The sequence below is a fragment of the Anas platyrhynchos genome, chromosome 9, assembly GCF_047663525.1.
Source record: "Anas platyrhynchos isolate ZD024472 breed Pekin duck chromosome 9, IASCAAS_PekinDuck_T2T, whole genome shotgun sequence".
NCBI classification, from domain to species: domain Eukaryota; kingdom Metazoa; phylum Chordata; class Aves; order Anseriformes; family Anatidae; genus Anas; species Anas platyrhynchos.
The window spans coordinates 19,515,070-19,533,099 of record NC_092595.1 but is presented as its reverse complement, the minus strand read 5'-3'; the positions used below and the strand labels follow the sequence as shown (position 1 = coordinate 19,533,099).

At 37.0% G+C, this 18,030-nt stretch overlaps 1 protein-coding gene and 1 long non-coding RNA gene across 5 annotated transcripts in view; one reads left to right on the top strand and one right to left on the bottom strand.

The window, feature by feature from the left end:
- LOC106017895 (uncharacterized) overlaps nucleotides 1-18,030 on the top strand; it is a 216,954-nt gene that overhangs the window by 115,359 nt on the left and 83,565 nt on the right. For both annotated transcript variants that reach the window (XR_011811569.1, XR_011811570.1), the window contains exon 4: nucleotides 17,554-17,690. This is a non-coding gene — a long non-coding RNA (uncharacterized lncRNA). The remainder of the gene's footprint in view (nucleotides 1-17,553; nucleotides 17,691-18,030) is intronic.
- Nucleotides 9,537-18,030, bottom strand: part of CLSTN2 (calsyntenin 2) — a 348,562-nt gene continuing 340,068 nt past the window's right edge. For all 3 annotated transcript variants that reach the window (XM_038183935.2, XM_072042760.1, XM_038183936.2), the window contains 5 exons: nucleotides 17,788-17,958; nucleotides 17,027-17,172; nucleotides 15,517-15,640; nucleotides 13,717-13,901; nucleotides 9,537-12,936 (listed from right to left, as the gene is read on the bottom strand). In XM_038183935.2, the coding sequence (XP_038039863.2) occupies nucleotides 12,727-12,936; nucleotides 13,717-13,901; nucleotides 15,517-15,640; nucleotides 17,027-17,172; nucleotides 17,788-17,958 (836 nt within the window). In that variant the 3' untranslated portion in view covers nucleotides 9,537-12,726. The remainder of the gene's footprint in view (nucleotides 12,937-13,716; nucleotides 13,902-15,516; nucleotides 15,641-17,026; nucleotides 17,173-17,787; nucleotides 17,959-18,030) is intronic.

Here is an 18,030-nt window from a genome sequence, read left to right as displayed (position 1 = left end):
ATCCGTAATGCTGCTCTGTAGCCATGACAAACAGGGTTAGGCTCACTGCCTCTTGTTCGTAGTATATAGGCAAGATTTTCCCTGAGAGATTTTTCCAAAGCTGAGGGATGCTGTTCCACCGAAACCAAAAGTGCAACATCTTTCAGCATGACTTGTGGATCCAAGTTGGGGATGCCCCATCCCTGGAAGTGTTCAAGGGCAGGCTGGATGGGGCTTTGGCCAACCTGATCTAGTGGGTGGCATCCCTGCCCGTGGCAGTGGGGTTGGAGTTGGATGATCTTCAAGATCCCTTCCACCCCAAGCCATTCTGTGATTTTATGTTGATGACTTCTCATGCCCAGCATGACCCAGCTAAGACTGGGGACAGTGATTAGTGGTTCAGGTTAGGCTTTTACCTTCGCTGAGGCTTCAGAGGTGGGACTTAGACTCTTCTGAAAATTCAACCGAGATGAATTGTGTCTTAGTTTTCAGATGTTGGGTACTTAACTGAGAGCTGCTAATTAAATACATATGTTGAGTTTCTATTGTATTGTGATGCAATTAGTGTATCATCTCGTTAAAGAATGATATTCAGTCTGACGAACCAGTGGTGAGGAAAGCTCCAGGCAGAGCACAAGGCAAAAAGGAGTCAGGCATATTCCTGCCCTCCTGATCAGCACACATGTATCACCTGTGTGAGTGTAATTTTTACTCAGATGACTCCAAGTTATATTTTTCACATTTTACTATTTGACATATTGTGTAAAATATTGTATAACCAGTTTTTTCTTTAATATTATATCATATTTTGTCAGACTGAAATGCAGTATGAAAATAGATGACTTTAAATGTAAATAATAACAAATTTTCAAAAGGTTCCCTTCCCATACTCTCAGAAGAAGGATGAAAAGTTATTTAAATGTTTTAAAACTGCATTGAGTCTTTTGGCACATGACTTATTACTCCCCAGGAATCAGAAAATTTGTGGACAGTTACCAGATATTTAACCTCTGCCACCAGAGGTGTTAGTGTTTAAGAGATCTTGTTCAGGAAATGAGAAAATCTCAATAGTTGGTGAAATGAAGATTACAGAACATTATCTTTTATGTGAAATTCTAAAATTATATTTATTGGCCAATTCACGGAAAGTGCCATAGTGACCACAAAAATGTATCTGTTTTTATACACGTACAGATGTACAGGCCAACTTTTAAAATAACAGATCTATTTCCATTATGCATTTTGCAAATTATGTGGAAAACATCAGGATATTAACAATCTCAAATGCATAAAAAACTGCAAAGTGACATGTTTGTTTTTTTAATGAAATACACCACTATGCCATGGGGGGACAGACGGGAGGAGGGTTGCACACAACTTATTCCCAATCTATGTAAAGTTAACTTTCATGTATGTTACTACGTGTCAACATTTACTGTACATCTTCATAAAGAAAAATTTTCTTTTTAAAAAAGCAGATTTTTTTTCTGTGTTCAAAAATCATTTTAAGTTCATATTTTTATTTTTCATTGCATATAGTCATTTAACTCATCATCCTGCATAAATTGTATATATTCACACTTTCATAAATGTATTTAGCATCTGCAACAAGACATTTCAAGATGTGTTTTATGATTGTTTCACATACACATTAAGGTATTTTATATAATGAGTATCTCTCCTGGACTGAAGAGATTGTTGGTTTGAAACACAGTCACAACCATAGAGCTGGTCATCCTCTATGGTCATAACCATAGAGTATGTGTTCATTTGAATCCCATCTGGCATATTTTTTATTGTCAATAGAAGTGGCCACAATTACACAGAGATCAGACTGTCTGCTAGGAAACGATCCCAAGCTACAAAAGAGACACTACCAAATGCAGTTACTGCTTCTCAACAAGAACTAATGCACTGATACAGAAGCAAATCTGGGAAATGATGAACTACATGTGAAAAGTTCTACATTTTTGCAATTAGATGAAGTAACACTTTTACTGTCAAGCTACAATGAAATGAGAGGCTGAATTGCCCCAGCCAATTAGAGCCCAGAGCTGTTACACTCTGTATGAGATTATTTTTCAGCTCTTCAAATTCTGCAGCTTGAATAACATGTAAGCTATTTCATAACTATCTGGACAATTATAACCAGAAACAACCCCTTTTACCAAGCTCCAGCAACATTGAGGTGAATTTCTGATTCCTGCTCTGCTGCTCATCACATGATAAGCCATATTTCATAGTTCCTTGCTCAGGAAGTCTTTTGTCTCCCTCTGTGTTGCAACCTCAACTTGCAAGACTTAATTGTCTCCCCATGTAATCTATTAGACTTAATAATTTATTGAATTATTCATGCCATGGCTCATTTTTGGAAACGTGGTCTGGGGATTGATGGGCATCTGTAGTGACACAGGTTTTTTAGAGAATGGAAAGACATTTCTGCTAACTTTTCTCATGCCTTTTATTAGCCAACTTCAAGGAAGTCATCTGTTTGATTAGGTGATGGCAATTAACATTCCATATAATATCATCTGTACAGTGCTAGATGATGAGGCACAGAGATGTGCCGAGGGAAGTCAACCCTGGAAGGCAAAGTGTGCCTGCTCTCCTGTTTGCGCTACTTCTTTTAAACAGAGCAAGTGAGGGAGATGGTTTAACTTCACTCAGGTTATAGTGAGATGGTGATGCAAGAATCCCCACAGCCTTTGAGCACGAGGACCTCAGTTATTTTGGCTTTCAGGTACAGTCAGGTGGAGTAGAAGAAGGAAAAATACCAAATAAAAGAGCCAAGCTGACTGTGTACATCCTAGGTGGCTGCCTGGGTAATCAGGCTTCTGAGCCAGAGAACAGAGATTTGCTTGGGGCATGCTTGAAAACTAACCATATAGTCATCGTGACAGCCAGAGACCATATGTGCATTGCAAATCTGAAACATAATGTTAGGCACAGCAGTGCTGAGAAAGGTTGGCACGACTCTGTTTCACTGCAGCAGTTAACGTGAGGCTAGAAATCATTTTAGAAAGTAGGAGCATTCTACCAGTCAGATCTGAGGAGAAACAACATACACCAGTCTGTCTTAAAGAAACGTATTGGTAATGATTACCGTTTAATGCACTGAAAAGCATGGGCACGTGAAAATTTCTGTTTTCATACTAGTAACAACCATTTAAATTTTAACAAATTGCTACTTTGTTAAGTAGGTACTGTTTGTTTGGCTCTAGTGCTTATTGGTTGGCTTCGTTAAATCATACTGACATAAAAGACACTGCCACAGTCATGCTGCATCTGAACTCTTCCACACATTACTGCAAAATGTGTTTAAAATCAGGCCTCGACATAAATTTTAGGAAATAGGATTTTTATTTATTTATTTATTTTGTAATAGATGGAATTCCATGAAAAGTGAACAGAAGATGAGACTGAAGAAATGAATTGGGGGTGTTGGTGAGGTGATTCATAGCCTCTGTAACAAATAAGCAAAGGCAATGAACTTGATCGCTATTTAAAAGTATTGAAAGGATATACATCACAGTTAGAAGAATTATTTTGGGTGGTGCAAAAGGGTGTAACTGGGACTAATGAGATAAAAAATTAGAAAAAGGGTTATTTAAATTAATTATCAAGAAAAGCTTTCTATGCTGATTTTTAGTAGACTCTAGAATACTCTCCCATGAGAAGCAGTAGAAGCCCCAGGCTTAGAAACCTATAAGAAACACTCCTCTCCCCATCCCTAACACTAGAAAATATATTCTAGGGAACAATTCTGCACTCTTAGCTTAATATGCTACCTGTACTACTTTTTCTTTATATCTAATCTTTATTTCTAAGATTTAGTGAGTCTAACAGCAACTTGCACACACACTGAAATTTAAATGAAACAATTATCAGCGGGAACGTGAACCCCAGTGTTTACTAACCTGCAAGCAATAACCCAGCCTGGTACATTTATCCTTGCTGTGAGGACTGTTCGAACAGAACTGCCTGTTGACCATAATCAGGCATTTATTTGAGATTCTACCAGTGCAGTATTTACAATGATATAAAATATTTTGAGATATCCTCTTCATGTTTTGGATTGCTTTGTGGAGAATCTAACAATAAACATGCCAGTGTTTGATTCTGAGAATGGAGATAACAGCTTCAGCTCTCAGAATTGGACAGGGATTACTATTATCCTTGATTTTTTTTTTTTTCATTTTGTGTCTCTTCAAAATCAAGGTTCCTAACTATATGTACAGTTAAGAAATTGGATTGTGACAATACATTTACCTAAGGACCTTTACAACGTGGAGTACAGTCTTTGTTGGGTGTTCCCAGTTCCTCCTCCAATCTATGGAGTATGTTGGTTGCACAAACTCTCTAAAACTTAGCAACACAGTTGTTGTGCAAAAGTTTCATTTCACACTTCAAATTAAAACGTGTGATAACTACCATTATATTTGAGTCACTGCAGACCAAATGCTTTGGCTCAAATCACCATTGGCCAGCCTTAGCCATACAGCATTTCCTACTTAATGCAGGCATGGTGCAGTAATATTTGTCATGGTCTTGCTCCCTTCCCAGCTCTGCTGGAGGTGCTGTAACTAATGAACCAGCTATGGGCAGCAACAACCATTTCAGAATACTTCAGGTTCTAGTTCATTACCACAACTACCTCCATGCTGGGAATGATGAAGTAGTATTAGGCATTTTTTAAATATATATATATATATACACACACACACACACACCCCATCATCTCAGGAACCTGTCAACATCCTGTATTCAGTTCTTCTTGTTGACTGCTGATAACTGTCAGTTCTGGACATGCAGATGGCATGTTTCCATTTTATTACTGTTTGACACTCAAGCTTTTAGTCCCTCTAGTAAATTCCAGGGTTGGTTTGTTTGTTTGTTTTACATCAACTTCAAACCTTAACTCTCTCTGTTCATTATTCATGGATTATTCTTTCTTCCCTCTTTTGTTCACTCTTGTCCAAATATAATTCAGTTTTTAAAAAGAACTGACTGCAATTAATCCAATCCACATTCCAAAGAACATGCCCAGTTAAAACCATCCACCTCCTCATGTCAGTATGTGCACATTAACAGACCATAGGCAAAAATCTGCTGCCAGTTTCAATACTGATTTGTATATATAGCATATAGTAGCAGACTTGGTCAGGGTTATCTGGTCTAATCTTTTACAGTCATTTATACATTTAAGGGAGAAAGAAATATAAAGAAAAGAAGATGTAATTTTAACAATTTGTATAGTTTTTTTTTGTTCATATATACTGAAAAATTAAGCTAGAAAATAGTTTATTTGTTAATAAACCTAAAGGAACCTGAAAGAATTTTATATCTAGCAAGGAAGTTAAACTCTGAAAATGCAAAACTGTATCCAGAGTTATAGAAAGTAGGGCAGCAGAAAGCCTTTACTCCCACAAAATTTCTGGGTTTCGGTAGTATACAGATGTAGTGTTATAGTACTATTGTAAAACTTTTGTCCTACATTTGGAAACAATTTTTCTTTGCCTTTGGCAGGCTTTATGCACCTTGCCTAGTGAAAGCTGCTCTCCTTTATCAAACAATGTACTTAGCTTTGAAAAAATTTCTTCTGCTTCTTTGCTCTCAGCAGAGGCATAAATACTGACAGTACGTGGCCCTGTAGCTTCTACAGCTGATGAATGCAGAATTTCCACGAGTTACAGAACTGAAAATAGGAATGAGGGCTTTTTCTGAACGCTCTTTTAAATGTTGGTAATGTTTCAAACTATTGTGGCTGTTTCCTCCTAAGCAATAACCAAGGAAACAGGAGTCTCAAATTTTTGACTGTAACCATTCCCATTCATTTTGTGTGTCTAGGATGCTCTGCAATGGAGGTCTGTAAGTAGTGCTGCAACAAAATTATTGGATTGTAATGCCAGCAAGCTCTTTGGCAGTGCTTTTCAACTACGGGGCTCATAGTGCTTTGCAAAGTATTTCGCTATCATTATTCCTATTTACAAGGAGAGAATGGAAACTGTAACTCTAACTATTGAATCACTGTCAATAACTACTCAGAAGGCAGCAAAATTTCCCCTTGGGAAACAAGAAACCTGATCTAGAGACATTCATCGCCAGGAATTAAATTAGATATGAACATATATCACCTCCTGGCTTCATTGTCCTGTGTCAACCTTCAGTTGTGTGGGTGTAAGAATATATATATATATGTGTATATATATATATATATATATATATATATACATACATATTTAAATCATTTATTAGACATAAGTTTGTGTAGAAAAAGTCCATGTCCATGCATCCCTTCCCCTTTTGCTTAGTTTGAGCATTCCAAATTTCTGTTTTAAGACTCTCTTCTTTAGGGGAAAAAAATAAATTAAAAGAAGTCCCTAAAATATACCAGGCTTGTACCCTGTTACATATAAAAGGCAATGAAGTTTAGTTACCTGCTGAGACACCTGTAGAGTAATCTTCCTGATATATTTTGCAGAAATATTTTGTGGTTTTGGGTACATTAACAGACTACTTGGTTTACCCTGCTGTAGCATTAGTGTTCATCCTTCAAATGTGTCTTTATTCTCTAATAAAAAAGAATCTGGCTCCCAGGAGAAACTAATCTAAAAAAATACGCCAAACAGCAACAAAAAAGACCCCAGTGCTAAAGCAAACAGTCTGATCTGATCACAGGATACACCTGAATTCATCTGTTGATTCATCTGAGTCTCTCATCATCTCTTTTACCGGGAAGCCGAACACATTCAGTGACCTGAAGTTTTTCAGCTTAAAACACACCCAGCACTGGTTGTTATGTTCTCCTTTCGTCTCTTCTCCTTTTTCTTCTCATTTCTTCTGTTTTCTTATGTTTTTCTAATTCTCAAAGATTGTGCAGGATCACTGTTTGCTTTTGGGTGCTGTAAAAAGTGTAATATCTTATGAAGTATGGATTAGCCAAAAGGACTGAGGTGTTTTGTTGGCAACACCTGCATCACTTTTGACCCTATGAGGTCTAAAGAATCTGGGCTTTGATGATGTGGCCTGAACAAAGCCTGCCATCTTGCTTAGGTTAGCATGAGGAGGCAGAAACCCAGTATTATTATATGATTGTTGATACTGACTGAACCATGAGGAAAATCATATTTATGTAACAAGCATTACATACAATTAGTATTTTCAGAGGCATTTTTACTTTTGATCTATTTGACTGTCTCGCTCTTTTTTTTTTTTTTTTAAATTATTTCTCTCTTTGCCTTAGCTTTGTGTGACTGGTGTGTGCAAACCTCCTGAATCAGATGCTAAGGAAAGGTTAGCAGTGACAGAGATCATGCAGGGGTGCACAATCCTAAGGTGTACCATCAAAAGCGTGTGACACATCAAGCTGAGGCTGCTTTACTACACATTCAGCCCTCCCCCCACCCTCCCGTAGCCAGTATTTCCATTTTTTTTGTTAGTAATTTTACCAGGGCAGAAACAGAGCTCATTGGTGATTTGTCTCTGATTTTCAAGTTTCCAGAAGTTGACTAGTATGAGACTGGAATCCTCAAAAATACCAAATTGGCATATTGTAAGGGCACAGACTCTATGTACTTTGATTCCAGCATTTTCAGCTATTCTTCATCTCTAGATGTGCTGCTTGAATCTATACAGCTTCATAGAAAACCCTGGAGAAAACAAGATGTGTATTTCCAAGCTAGGTAGTATATTTCTATACAAATAGGTTAAATATTTTAAGTCACATATATATGCATGCAATATAGTATCAGTTTGTGTGTGTTTTTCAAACTTCTACTTGTATCACTATGGTTTCTTGCTCTGAAAAACTGTCAGTATTTGTCAAAAAAATTACTTCATTTTTTTTTTTTTTTTTTTTTTCCAACACTGGGATTTTATCAAGAAACAAAAGACAAATAGCTAACTATATTGAAAATACCTTTGTATAAATTATGATACCTTCATTTTTTGTCAAATGAGGTGTTCTCTTACTGTTGCTGTTGAATCTGTGGGGACTTTTTTAGGAGTAGTGCAGAAATAGTATACATCCAGGAAACAACTACAAAGGTGAAACAAATTTGCTGCTAAATAAATAAAATTAAGGTGTTAATCATGATAGTATCTGGCTCCTTTGCTACCAGCTATATTCCTGGAAATATTTCATATGGACGTTGTATTATGCTAAGAGGTGTTTATTGTCATTTTCACTACACATACAAAACCTGGTAGTGCTATACTGGTATGGGTATACTTAATCTAGTCAGCATTCGGAATTAAGGAAAGAAGAGAGGTTTTCAAGCACTGGAGATGTCCTCACAGTTTAATTTCCTCTCCCTAAATAAGTCAATACTAAATAACTATCCACATGCTCCTACAACCCTCCTTAATTTTGGTATATTGTATATTCCAGAACACCAGCAGCAGCTTGTTGGGGCCACCCCATTGGACTTTTACCTGCTGTCACCTCCGTAAAGCATGACATTTTCCTCATCTGCTAAGCATGGATGGCAGTGGAGATGATGGGGGTGGTGCACATGCTGGCACCAAAACTTCCATTAGAGGCAGCATTATCTCACAGCCTGATGGGATCCCCACCAGGTAAAAGCATTAGAGTTGCCTCTTGGGTTAGGGAAAGAGACACAATCAGTACGCACAGGATTCAGAAAGTTTGCTGAAGTAAAGTTAGGGCTGCTACTTGAATTATCTTCTGGCCATTCCTTATCCTGGGGCTGCTAATGTCCTATGGCATCATGTTCACCTTTGCAGAAGGGGCAGCTTGTGTGATGGGAACAGTGGATTCCATTCCTACCACATAACCTTTATCACCCTCTGACCCTTTCTGAGTCTTATTTTCCTCCTGAATGAAGCACAGATGGTGCACGTTCAGAGCAAGCCCAGCACAACACACCAGGAAGGGAACTAGATTGCACCTGTACAGTAGCCCTTGGAAGGGGAGGTTCTCATCAGTTTGAAAGCAGCTGAGCCACCAATGCAGGACACTACTGCTTTTTTGAATGACCAAATATTTCAGCACAAACAACATTTTATTTTAATTAGCATTAAAGATGTCACAAACCTTACGTCTATTTCTAATTTGAACTGGTGTCAGCCAATGCAGTACAGACTGAGATTGATCTCAACAACTGTGCATCTTTAGGTCTGCTTCTGTTTGCAAAGATAAAATATCCATGGAGGGGAAGGAAGTGAAGAAGAAATATGATCTAGTCATCACAAAAAAGCAACTTAGACTGTTACATTAATGCAGATAACAGTGTATCACCATCTTAACGTTTGTAGGTTTGTTTGTTGTTTTTTTTTTTTTCTTTTTTCTCCCAGCCTTGAGTTAATTTTGTATAATTTTGTAATTTTAATCCTGTAATTTAAAAGCATTCCTTAGTCTGATGTCATTTTAAATCTCTGGAGTCACAGATGTCATTTATTACAGGTACCTTTTCAGGGATGTTTTTTGGATGCACTTGTTTACTGCTACTGTAAAAAAAAGAGCCACCTTTCTGTGTGTGTGTGTGTGTGTGTGTGTGTGTTGATAGCACAACCTTGCAACTGGGGTAAGGATGAACATTACAACTTGACACGTCAGACACTGCAGTTGCCCTTTCAGAGTTTGCAGCGTAAACACTTTTTTTCTTTTAATGAAAGTAGAGTATTTTTGGCTTTTAAGGGAGATCTGTGCATGTGCTTGCATGCCTGTATAGATGTATGCGTTCTTGCTTGGTTTCTAAGCACCTAGTTTATGTCCAAAAAATTAATGGAGAGGAGGCAATATTGTTAAAATTAGTTCCAAGTTCCATATTTATATATTATTCTACTAGTAGGCTTTTGCTAATAAAGCCATTCTTGTCAAATTCTACACAAATATGCTAAGGTCCATTTCGTGAAGAAATAGCTTATTCTCACTAACATTTTGGGAAAAGGATTTTTCTGTTCACCTGAATGAAAAATGCTGTATAAGCCACCCCAACTAGCAATCTAAGATATGTACAGTGATACATTCTGAATATTTTGTTGCAAACCAAATTCTAGTGATAACACACATTCTTGTATTACCATGCTTAGGTCTAAAAAGGTAGGTTTATTTACAGTAGAGAAAATACGTCATGTTTGCTTCTTTTGTAATGTACCAGCATGACCTGAAAAGATTTGCTTCCAGTAGTAAAAAGACAAAAAAAAACAAAACACAACAACACACTAGATGAACAAATACACCTATATAGAAACAAATTTATAAAAGAATTAAAGGCAGATGTCAGATTCTAAATTGCTGTTTTTAAGTTGCCCTAACGTTTGCTGTGATAACAACAATAATAATAACTAGGAACAACAGAGACTTTAAAAATAATTTAAGTCCACTTTTAAAACTGAAATTGACATTTACATATCTACTTTTAATTTTAGATCTCTCCTTTTTTTTTTTTTTTCCTGAACAGAAAGATTTGCTAACAAATGTGCTGATAACAAGCATCATGAAGGGCCTGCTTCTTGTCACTAACAAAAAAATTAACACCAGGAAATGATGTAGGGTGCTAGGATGCTAGGAAATGTTTTAACATAAATCTTTCTGTTCTGGTTAGATGGTACATAAACAGAAATTTTAGTTCATTTTATATGATCTTTATTCCTGCAGATAATTTTTTATGTATCTGGGCTCAATTCTGCAAATATTATTTTAATTCATGTAAAAGACCAGTACAAAAATCAAATAGGACTACACATATAAGAAAACTTGTGTATTGCCAGTCTTAACAACAACAAAAAACAGCATAAGGATATCAAATTTTAAAATATATTTAGGGTTCTTTTCATTTACTTTCCAGTTATTAAACTACAGTGACCAGTTGAGGTCCATCTTTCCTTACAGCTATCAGATGCAGAAGCTGTAATTAAAAAACAAACAAACAAAACCAAACCAAAACACTGATGATAAATTAAAAACAAAACAAACAACAACAACAACAAAAAAACAATACATTCTCTATATTCTAAGACCAGTTTCTAATAAACAGAAACTATTGAGGGAGGTAGATACCCTCAAAATCGCTTAGGTTATTCTTTGTGGGATCAGCTACCATTCATGAGTGCTCAAGAACATCCTATTGTGGCAAGACTGATTGCTTGTTTCTTTGGGAGAGAAGAAAAGAGTAAGTAACTCATTTGAAGTAGCAAATTACAAATGCTAAAGTCAGCAATGAAGTAATAAAGAAAAGGAACTACTTGGGAAAGGAGCAGAAAAGCCACTAGGCAGCATTCACTTCCATGCCATTTGTTGTTTGTTTTTTTTTTTTTTTATATGCATTAGAACAGTTATCCTAGCTAGTGCTGCATCATTTGGTATGCAGAGCATTTGAAGATACAAAGACTATTAAGGAAAGGGGACGGAAAACACACCACACAGACTTACCAACACATTTTACGTAGCCTTTTTTTTTTCCTTTAAACAGTGTATAAGAAAAATATGCTGTGTTACCATAACAAACTAAAATACTCTCTCAACCTCTTAGGATTTTTTTTTTCTCTTCTCTTCTTTTGGTTCCAGGTAGGTTTTATTTGTTCTTGTTCTACTCTATAAAACCTTTTGTCAACAAAAATGGCTTCAGGAAGAAGAAATGCGGGCAAATTATGAGCACAAGAGGGCTGATAGATGTATGTTTCTCTTGTGCCACTCATGGGTGGTAAGTGTACAGAAGAAACAGGGCATAATGTTTTACAGAATGAAGCCATACAGGAATTCCAGCTGGCATTCAATAAAGCAAAAGGGAACTTTTTCTTCATGTAAAAATCATTGTTTAAATCCCAACTGTACATACCTGTGGAATAATGGGGTCACTTATTTTCCTCTACTTCAGTAAGATACTGCAGCAAGCTAATGATTTTACGAGACAGACGGTTAAAGCATTGATTTGCTGCAAATTGTTCAATCCATAACTAATGAGCAACTCTACAGGTTTTCAGTATATCAATTCCATTAGAATTTACAGTTTCTGTAAGATCATATTAATTTGTGGATATACAATGGTTTATTTTATTTTTTGTAACCTTCAGCATCCCCTTGTTGCTGGTTTGTTGCTTTTTTTTTTTTTTTTAAACTTTCTTAAGCCTCAATGGGCAAATTGGATAAAGTCCCTGTCTTCAGGGTTCTGACAGCATTCCTGAAAAATACACTGTCCATTTTTACATAGGCGCACATGCATCCCAGGTCAAGTCCTAAATATTCCCTTGTAGAAGACAGTTAATATCCAAGATGGCAGGAAGAGACGACAAATGGAATACAGTCTCTGTCACCTGTAGCACTAAAACTGTCCTAATTTGAAATAGAATTATATTTTTACACCTGTAAAAGTGTGAAGCCAAATGGCTGCTGTGTTATTTGGACCCATATAGATAAATCTTCATAACAAGCTGAAATCTCTCCTGTATGAAAAAAATAGCAAAGGCAAAAACCGCTATGGATTGAGTGACAGGACTTTCGTCAGAGGCCTGTGGTACAGAAACAAGAAATTGAAGCCTATACTTGCTAACAGATCACGTTCTAGATTACTCTATTACTGGTGATGCCAGTATTTTTGCACCATGCATTCTCCAAGCTTTGTAGGAAAAGGTTCAGTTCTATCACCAATTACTACAACAAGATCATTTTAGGCAAAACAACAGTTATAGGCAAGCAGAAGTTCAAATCCTGTCAATGAATTCATAGACTCTGAAAAGCATTGTATTGGTGGTTACAAAAGGAGCAATGTGGCCAGAGTATGTACGTTAGTATGGCAGTGTTGAATCATCCCACTCCAACTGCTCTTGCCTGGTGGCATTCTGTTTGTCTCCCTTTTGAACAATCACGTCTTCCTCTTCCTCCTCCTCCTCCTCTTCACTTTCATCGGATTCAGCACTGGTCGTGTCTTCCTCTTCATCTTCTATGTCTTCTTCCTCCTCACTCTCCTCTTCTGCCTGGTGAGGCTTTTCATATTTCTGTAACATATTCAAAGAAATGGAAGAGACAGTAGAAGAAAAGAGCTATTCTTGCTAGCCAGTGGCTACGAGAATGTGAACCCTTACTCCATATCATTTAGAAATGTTTGCATGCTGGGAAAATCTGCTTTCCACCATTTGTGGGTATTAGACATCAAATGAATACCATTCAGTAGCAAATACTCAAAACCTACTGTAACAGGAATGGAATATTAATAAGTGATACCTTTGGCAGTCAAGTGATAATAATCACTTAATAATAATAACAATCACTTAACAATCATTTATAATAATAATAATACTATAATAATAATCACTTATAATAATAATAATACTATAATAATAATCGCTTAATAATCAAAAGGGATACCTTTGGCAGTCAAGCTGCCAAAATTTAACCCGTCAGTGTCAGTTTCTTTGACTTGATGATCATTTCTCCTTCTTTAAGTGTATTAGTGTTTACAGTTAGAAAGGTTAAAAACAATTTAACTCCATCATCTTGGGTGCCTGGTGTGCAAAGATGGATGGCGAAGTGGTGGTGTACCCAGGAATTCTGCACAATCCTATTTAGCAATTACTTACTTATGAAAACAAATATTACCATGGTGTGCAGAGTTCAAAACTAAGCTGGGATCCTCAGTGTGTGTACACACAACTATTCTGCCAAGCCTAAATAAATGTCCTCTGAAGTAGGCTTTAAACTTACTGCTAAGCAAGCTACCAGTCCAGACAGTATCTCCTGGTATTATCATAATGTAATAATATGCTTCAGTGATGTACCTCCATGGGGTTGACAGTAATAGTCAGAGCAGAATCATCCCAATCCATTTCATTTTCTTTACTTCCTTCATTGTCTGTAGAGCTGTGCTGATGAGCTGTCCGAATTCTATAGATCCCCAAGGCTATGATGACAATAAGTATGCTCACACAGATCACAATAACAATAGTAGCCACACTTGGAACAACTGGAACAAAAAGTGGAAAAGCAATAGGCTTATATCTATGGACCAAATTGCCTACAAAACACTAAACACATTGTCTATTTTTTTTTCCTTCTCAGCACCTGTTCCTTCGGCTTGAGACTCTGGCCATCTTTCTGACATCTGCTTAGGATTACAGAAAGTAGTGACATGTGCCCACCTCCTAGGGCATAGCATACATGAACAGCATTTGCAGACACCTACTAATGAGTATTACAAACCTTTACTAAAAAGCGATCATGCCTAATGTTTACTTTTTGAGCCACTTCATTATAGATGACAGGCAGTCAATCAGTTCAGTATCAGTTAGTTTCAGAACAACTGTCTTTGCAGTTGGGGTCAATTAACCCTACGTTGTCTCCTTCTGATTATAGGTAAGTGAAGCATTAACATCACTTGTGAGAAAAAGTGTATCTCCAAGTTTTTATTTTAGACGGTTTCAATCACTTCCATCACTTCAAGGCACTTCAATCCCCCCAAACTAAAATAAAGCATTGCCACTCTGTTTCCATGTATTACGGCCTTGCTGGGAGACTCTTGAGGATTCAAGATATTTTTCCTCACTGTTCTGTTGCATTCTGAGAAGCCTCTGTCTTCAGCTAGACACAGGAAGGTATCTCTCTGAACTATTCTTATGTTATCAGCTTCATAACTGTATGTGTTAGTGGAGAAGTGCTGCCACTTTTATGTACCTTTGCTACCTAGGCACTGAAGTTCCAGGAGCTACAGTAATTCTGTACCCTATTTTGGTGCCTTGCCTGTAGGAATGCTGAAATCAAAACAAGTAAAAAAAGAACTAGTTTGCAAAATTCATTTTGCAATAGCAGAATATCCATACAAGTTTACAGAAAAAAATCAGTAATTTTCTAACCATAACTATCTGTAAGTACTTATTATTACCTGCCCTTTACATCAGCTTTACTTCCTTACACATGTATCATTAAGCTAAAAGTATGTCAGAATCCAGCATTGAAACAGATAGCTTTGGCCTGGGTTTAACTTCACTGAAAAGGTAGGGCAGATATTTTAACTTAGACAGCCCAAAAATTCAGTTCAAATTCTGTATTTAATGTATACTAATGCTCCCTGTGCATGCCTAGGAGCAATTCTGCATAGAGCTCCAGACCAAGGCCTGGACAGCAGCTAGCAGAAGCACTGCACAAGTTATTGCTTATATATATGTATATTTAGTTATATTTATACTTATATTTATATATAAATTACTTCTATTTGCCTAGGAACAGATCTACAAAAATTAATATGCCATAGAAATACAGATGTATAAGGACAATATAAGCATGAATGTTACCTGTCATACCATTCAATACTAGAAACAAGACACTTTGTTAACTGGGTGGGTCAGACTACATAACCTTTAAAGTAGACTTAAAAATGGAAAACAGTTTTTGATTCCAAAGCACCTCCTCAGGAGGAGAGAATTCAATGTTGCCATCTGTCATAGCTGTGCAATAATCAGGGTGAGGTTTCACAAAGTGTAACTATGGACTTCAGAGCTTCATTTGTTGACTAGTTTGAATCACAAGGGAAATACTGATGTACCAGCATCATTATGAGCAGACTCTGAAAAGGCATCACATACCTGAGTTGTGAACAGTACTTATGCTTCCCTCTGGATGGTGGACAGACTGGAGAAACTGCGGCTGTACTATCATATGGTTTACATGATCCATAAAGTTGGAGTTTGAGCTGTGTAGAATATTAACCTGGCACAAGTGAAGAATAAGTGATCAGATACTAAAAGGAAGAGCTCTGTATTCCAAGACAGCTGGCTCCATAATACATTATATTGTACTAAGAGATTCATCAGCAGATAGGAACATTATTATATATCCCTTAAAGGTCAAATTCATTCTTTTAGACCAGAGAAAAATACTCAGGTTAGCGTATTTCTGATTTCTAGCATTAGTGGTCCTTCAGTTGAAGACTTTGAAGTGGCGCGGAAAAGGAATCTCTTTTTTGAGATCTGACAGACAATATATCAAACCTGTTGAGATTAAAACCAAAGAGAGAACTAAAAGAGGTTTCAGCTATTCCTGAGTCCCTACTTTCAGAGGGTAACTTTCTTTGAAGGTACCATTCATTCTCCTCTGTCTTACTCATAGTTACATTATAAGCACAAACCCTGAAGTCATCGTCAGGGCTGCAGAATGCTGAAGTAAGAAGAGATTTCAATAGGACTTAAGTATGCACAGACCTTCAAAACCAATTGTTAAATTTTAGGCGTATTGGTAAGATGTTCCCTTCTCCCGTAGTTACTTGGTACCTGGGTTACAGGCTAGGTAACAGATTTATTCAGGCTGGGTACATGATTCCTGCTAAGATGCATCAGCAGCAACTCTCTGTCAGTGGAGCCACTGTGATGCACTGGACTTAGTATCAGCAAAAAATAAGCTCAAAAGTGCTAGTCAAATTTTCCTGTGGCAACTGACCGTGTCTAGGTAGTACGAACGACGAAGTCTACCCTAAGCATTCATTACCTGTATATTGACTTTCCTTCTCAAAGGAACCTGAAATCATGTAAGTTACCAGGAATAATCTCCATCTAATGAAGTACAAATTATAAAGCTTATTATAAGGAGGTAGTGCTTGGCAAAAATGAAAAGGGTGAATACTTCAGGAAAGACAAGTGTAATGGGTTAAATTAAAAAATAACTAATGTAAGAAAAATTATGAGGCTGTGATGATTTACTTCTAAGCAGGTGTACACATCTTCAAAACAAACACCCCCACCCCAAACAAAAAAACACCTGTAGGAGATTTCATGTGACAGTTAGGTTATGGAGAACTAATGATGATGACCTTATCCTCCATTCCAATTGAGAACGAGTAATTCTCTCTTAGTGGATTTCAAGAGACGCATCATCTTCTCCTCAAATATGCAGCTAACTAGACAAACCCACACTGAGGAGTGCTGACAAATGTCAATGTCCTCTTTGTACAGAACTTAAAATGTTTCCTCTATATGATTATTGATAACAGAACTTGTCACTCATTCTACAGATTTTAGCAAAAAGTCAGTGTCATTGACGATGAGGCTAGTTCTCAGCTGCAGAGCTAGAAAAGAAAGGCTTAACCTGGTTATTGCTTACCTCCAAGATGAATTCATTGCTGGTATAACGCCCATTTAGCTCAGAGCACTTGACTCTGAACTTTCTGTCAAAGGTGGCAGAAGTGTACCAGTTACGATATCGAATCTGCTGAAGAACCAGCTCATAGTTGTGCATGGAGTCCACACCTGAAATGGTGGCAGTGAAGAAATAATCACAAAATGCTGTGCAACAAATGCTCTGTGCAGTACAGGAGAAATCAAAAAGCCACAAAAAATACAAAATGGTCTGAAAATGGCAGTGAATCAAATATTCCCTAACAGCAAAACTGCTTTTGGAAAAGAATGTAGGTCCATAATGGAGAAGAACAAATGTATCCATAAAGAATTAGAATAAATTACTAAATACCTGAAATAAATAAATAAATAAAAGGCCAGTGAGTTACCAGCACTGAGTGGAGGAGCACTGAGGAAAGATCCATACATCCCTTATCCATACATTACACTGTTATGGTATGCCAGAACCCTCACACTATTTTATTTTTTATTTTTTGCTATTTTTCTTTTTAGGGGAGTAGCAGGAGGAGTGAAGAGATGAGACAAAGCTGTGCTGTATTCATGGAGGACAATGGATAAACACACCACACCCAGAGAGCAAGAAGTAACTGTGCTTTTTGAGACAGAATCTTTCCTGGAATATTTTAAAGGTAGCACACCTCAGCTTTCTTTCAGATTAGTCCTTTCATTCCAAAGATTTACCTGTTGGTGGGAAGAAATAAGGGAAGGCAAAGTCCACAAACATACCATAGATCGAATATCCTGCTGTGGAATTTGTAGCATCTAGATGTTTTCCTTGAAGCACCGCATGATCTAGTTCTAAACACTCTTGTTCAGGATCTAGTTCTGCACCACTGACCAAAATATCACAGAAATCCAAGTTGTGGAGCACTTCCTCTAATTCCACTGGCTTCTTGACTGTGAACACATAGCATATACCAAGAAAAGAAAAAAAAAAAAAAAAGGAAATGAAGAAACTAAGAGAAATGC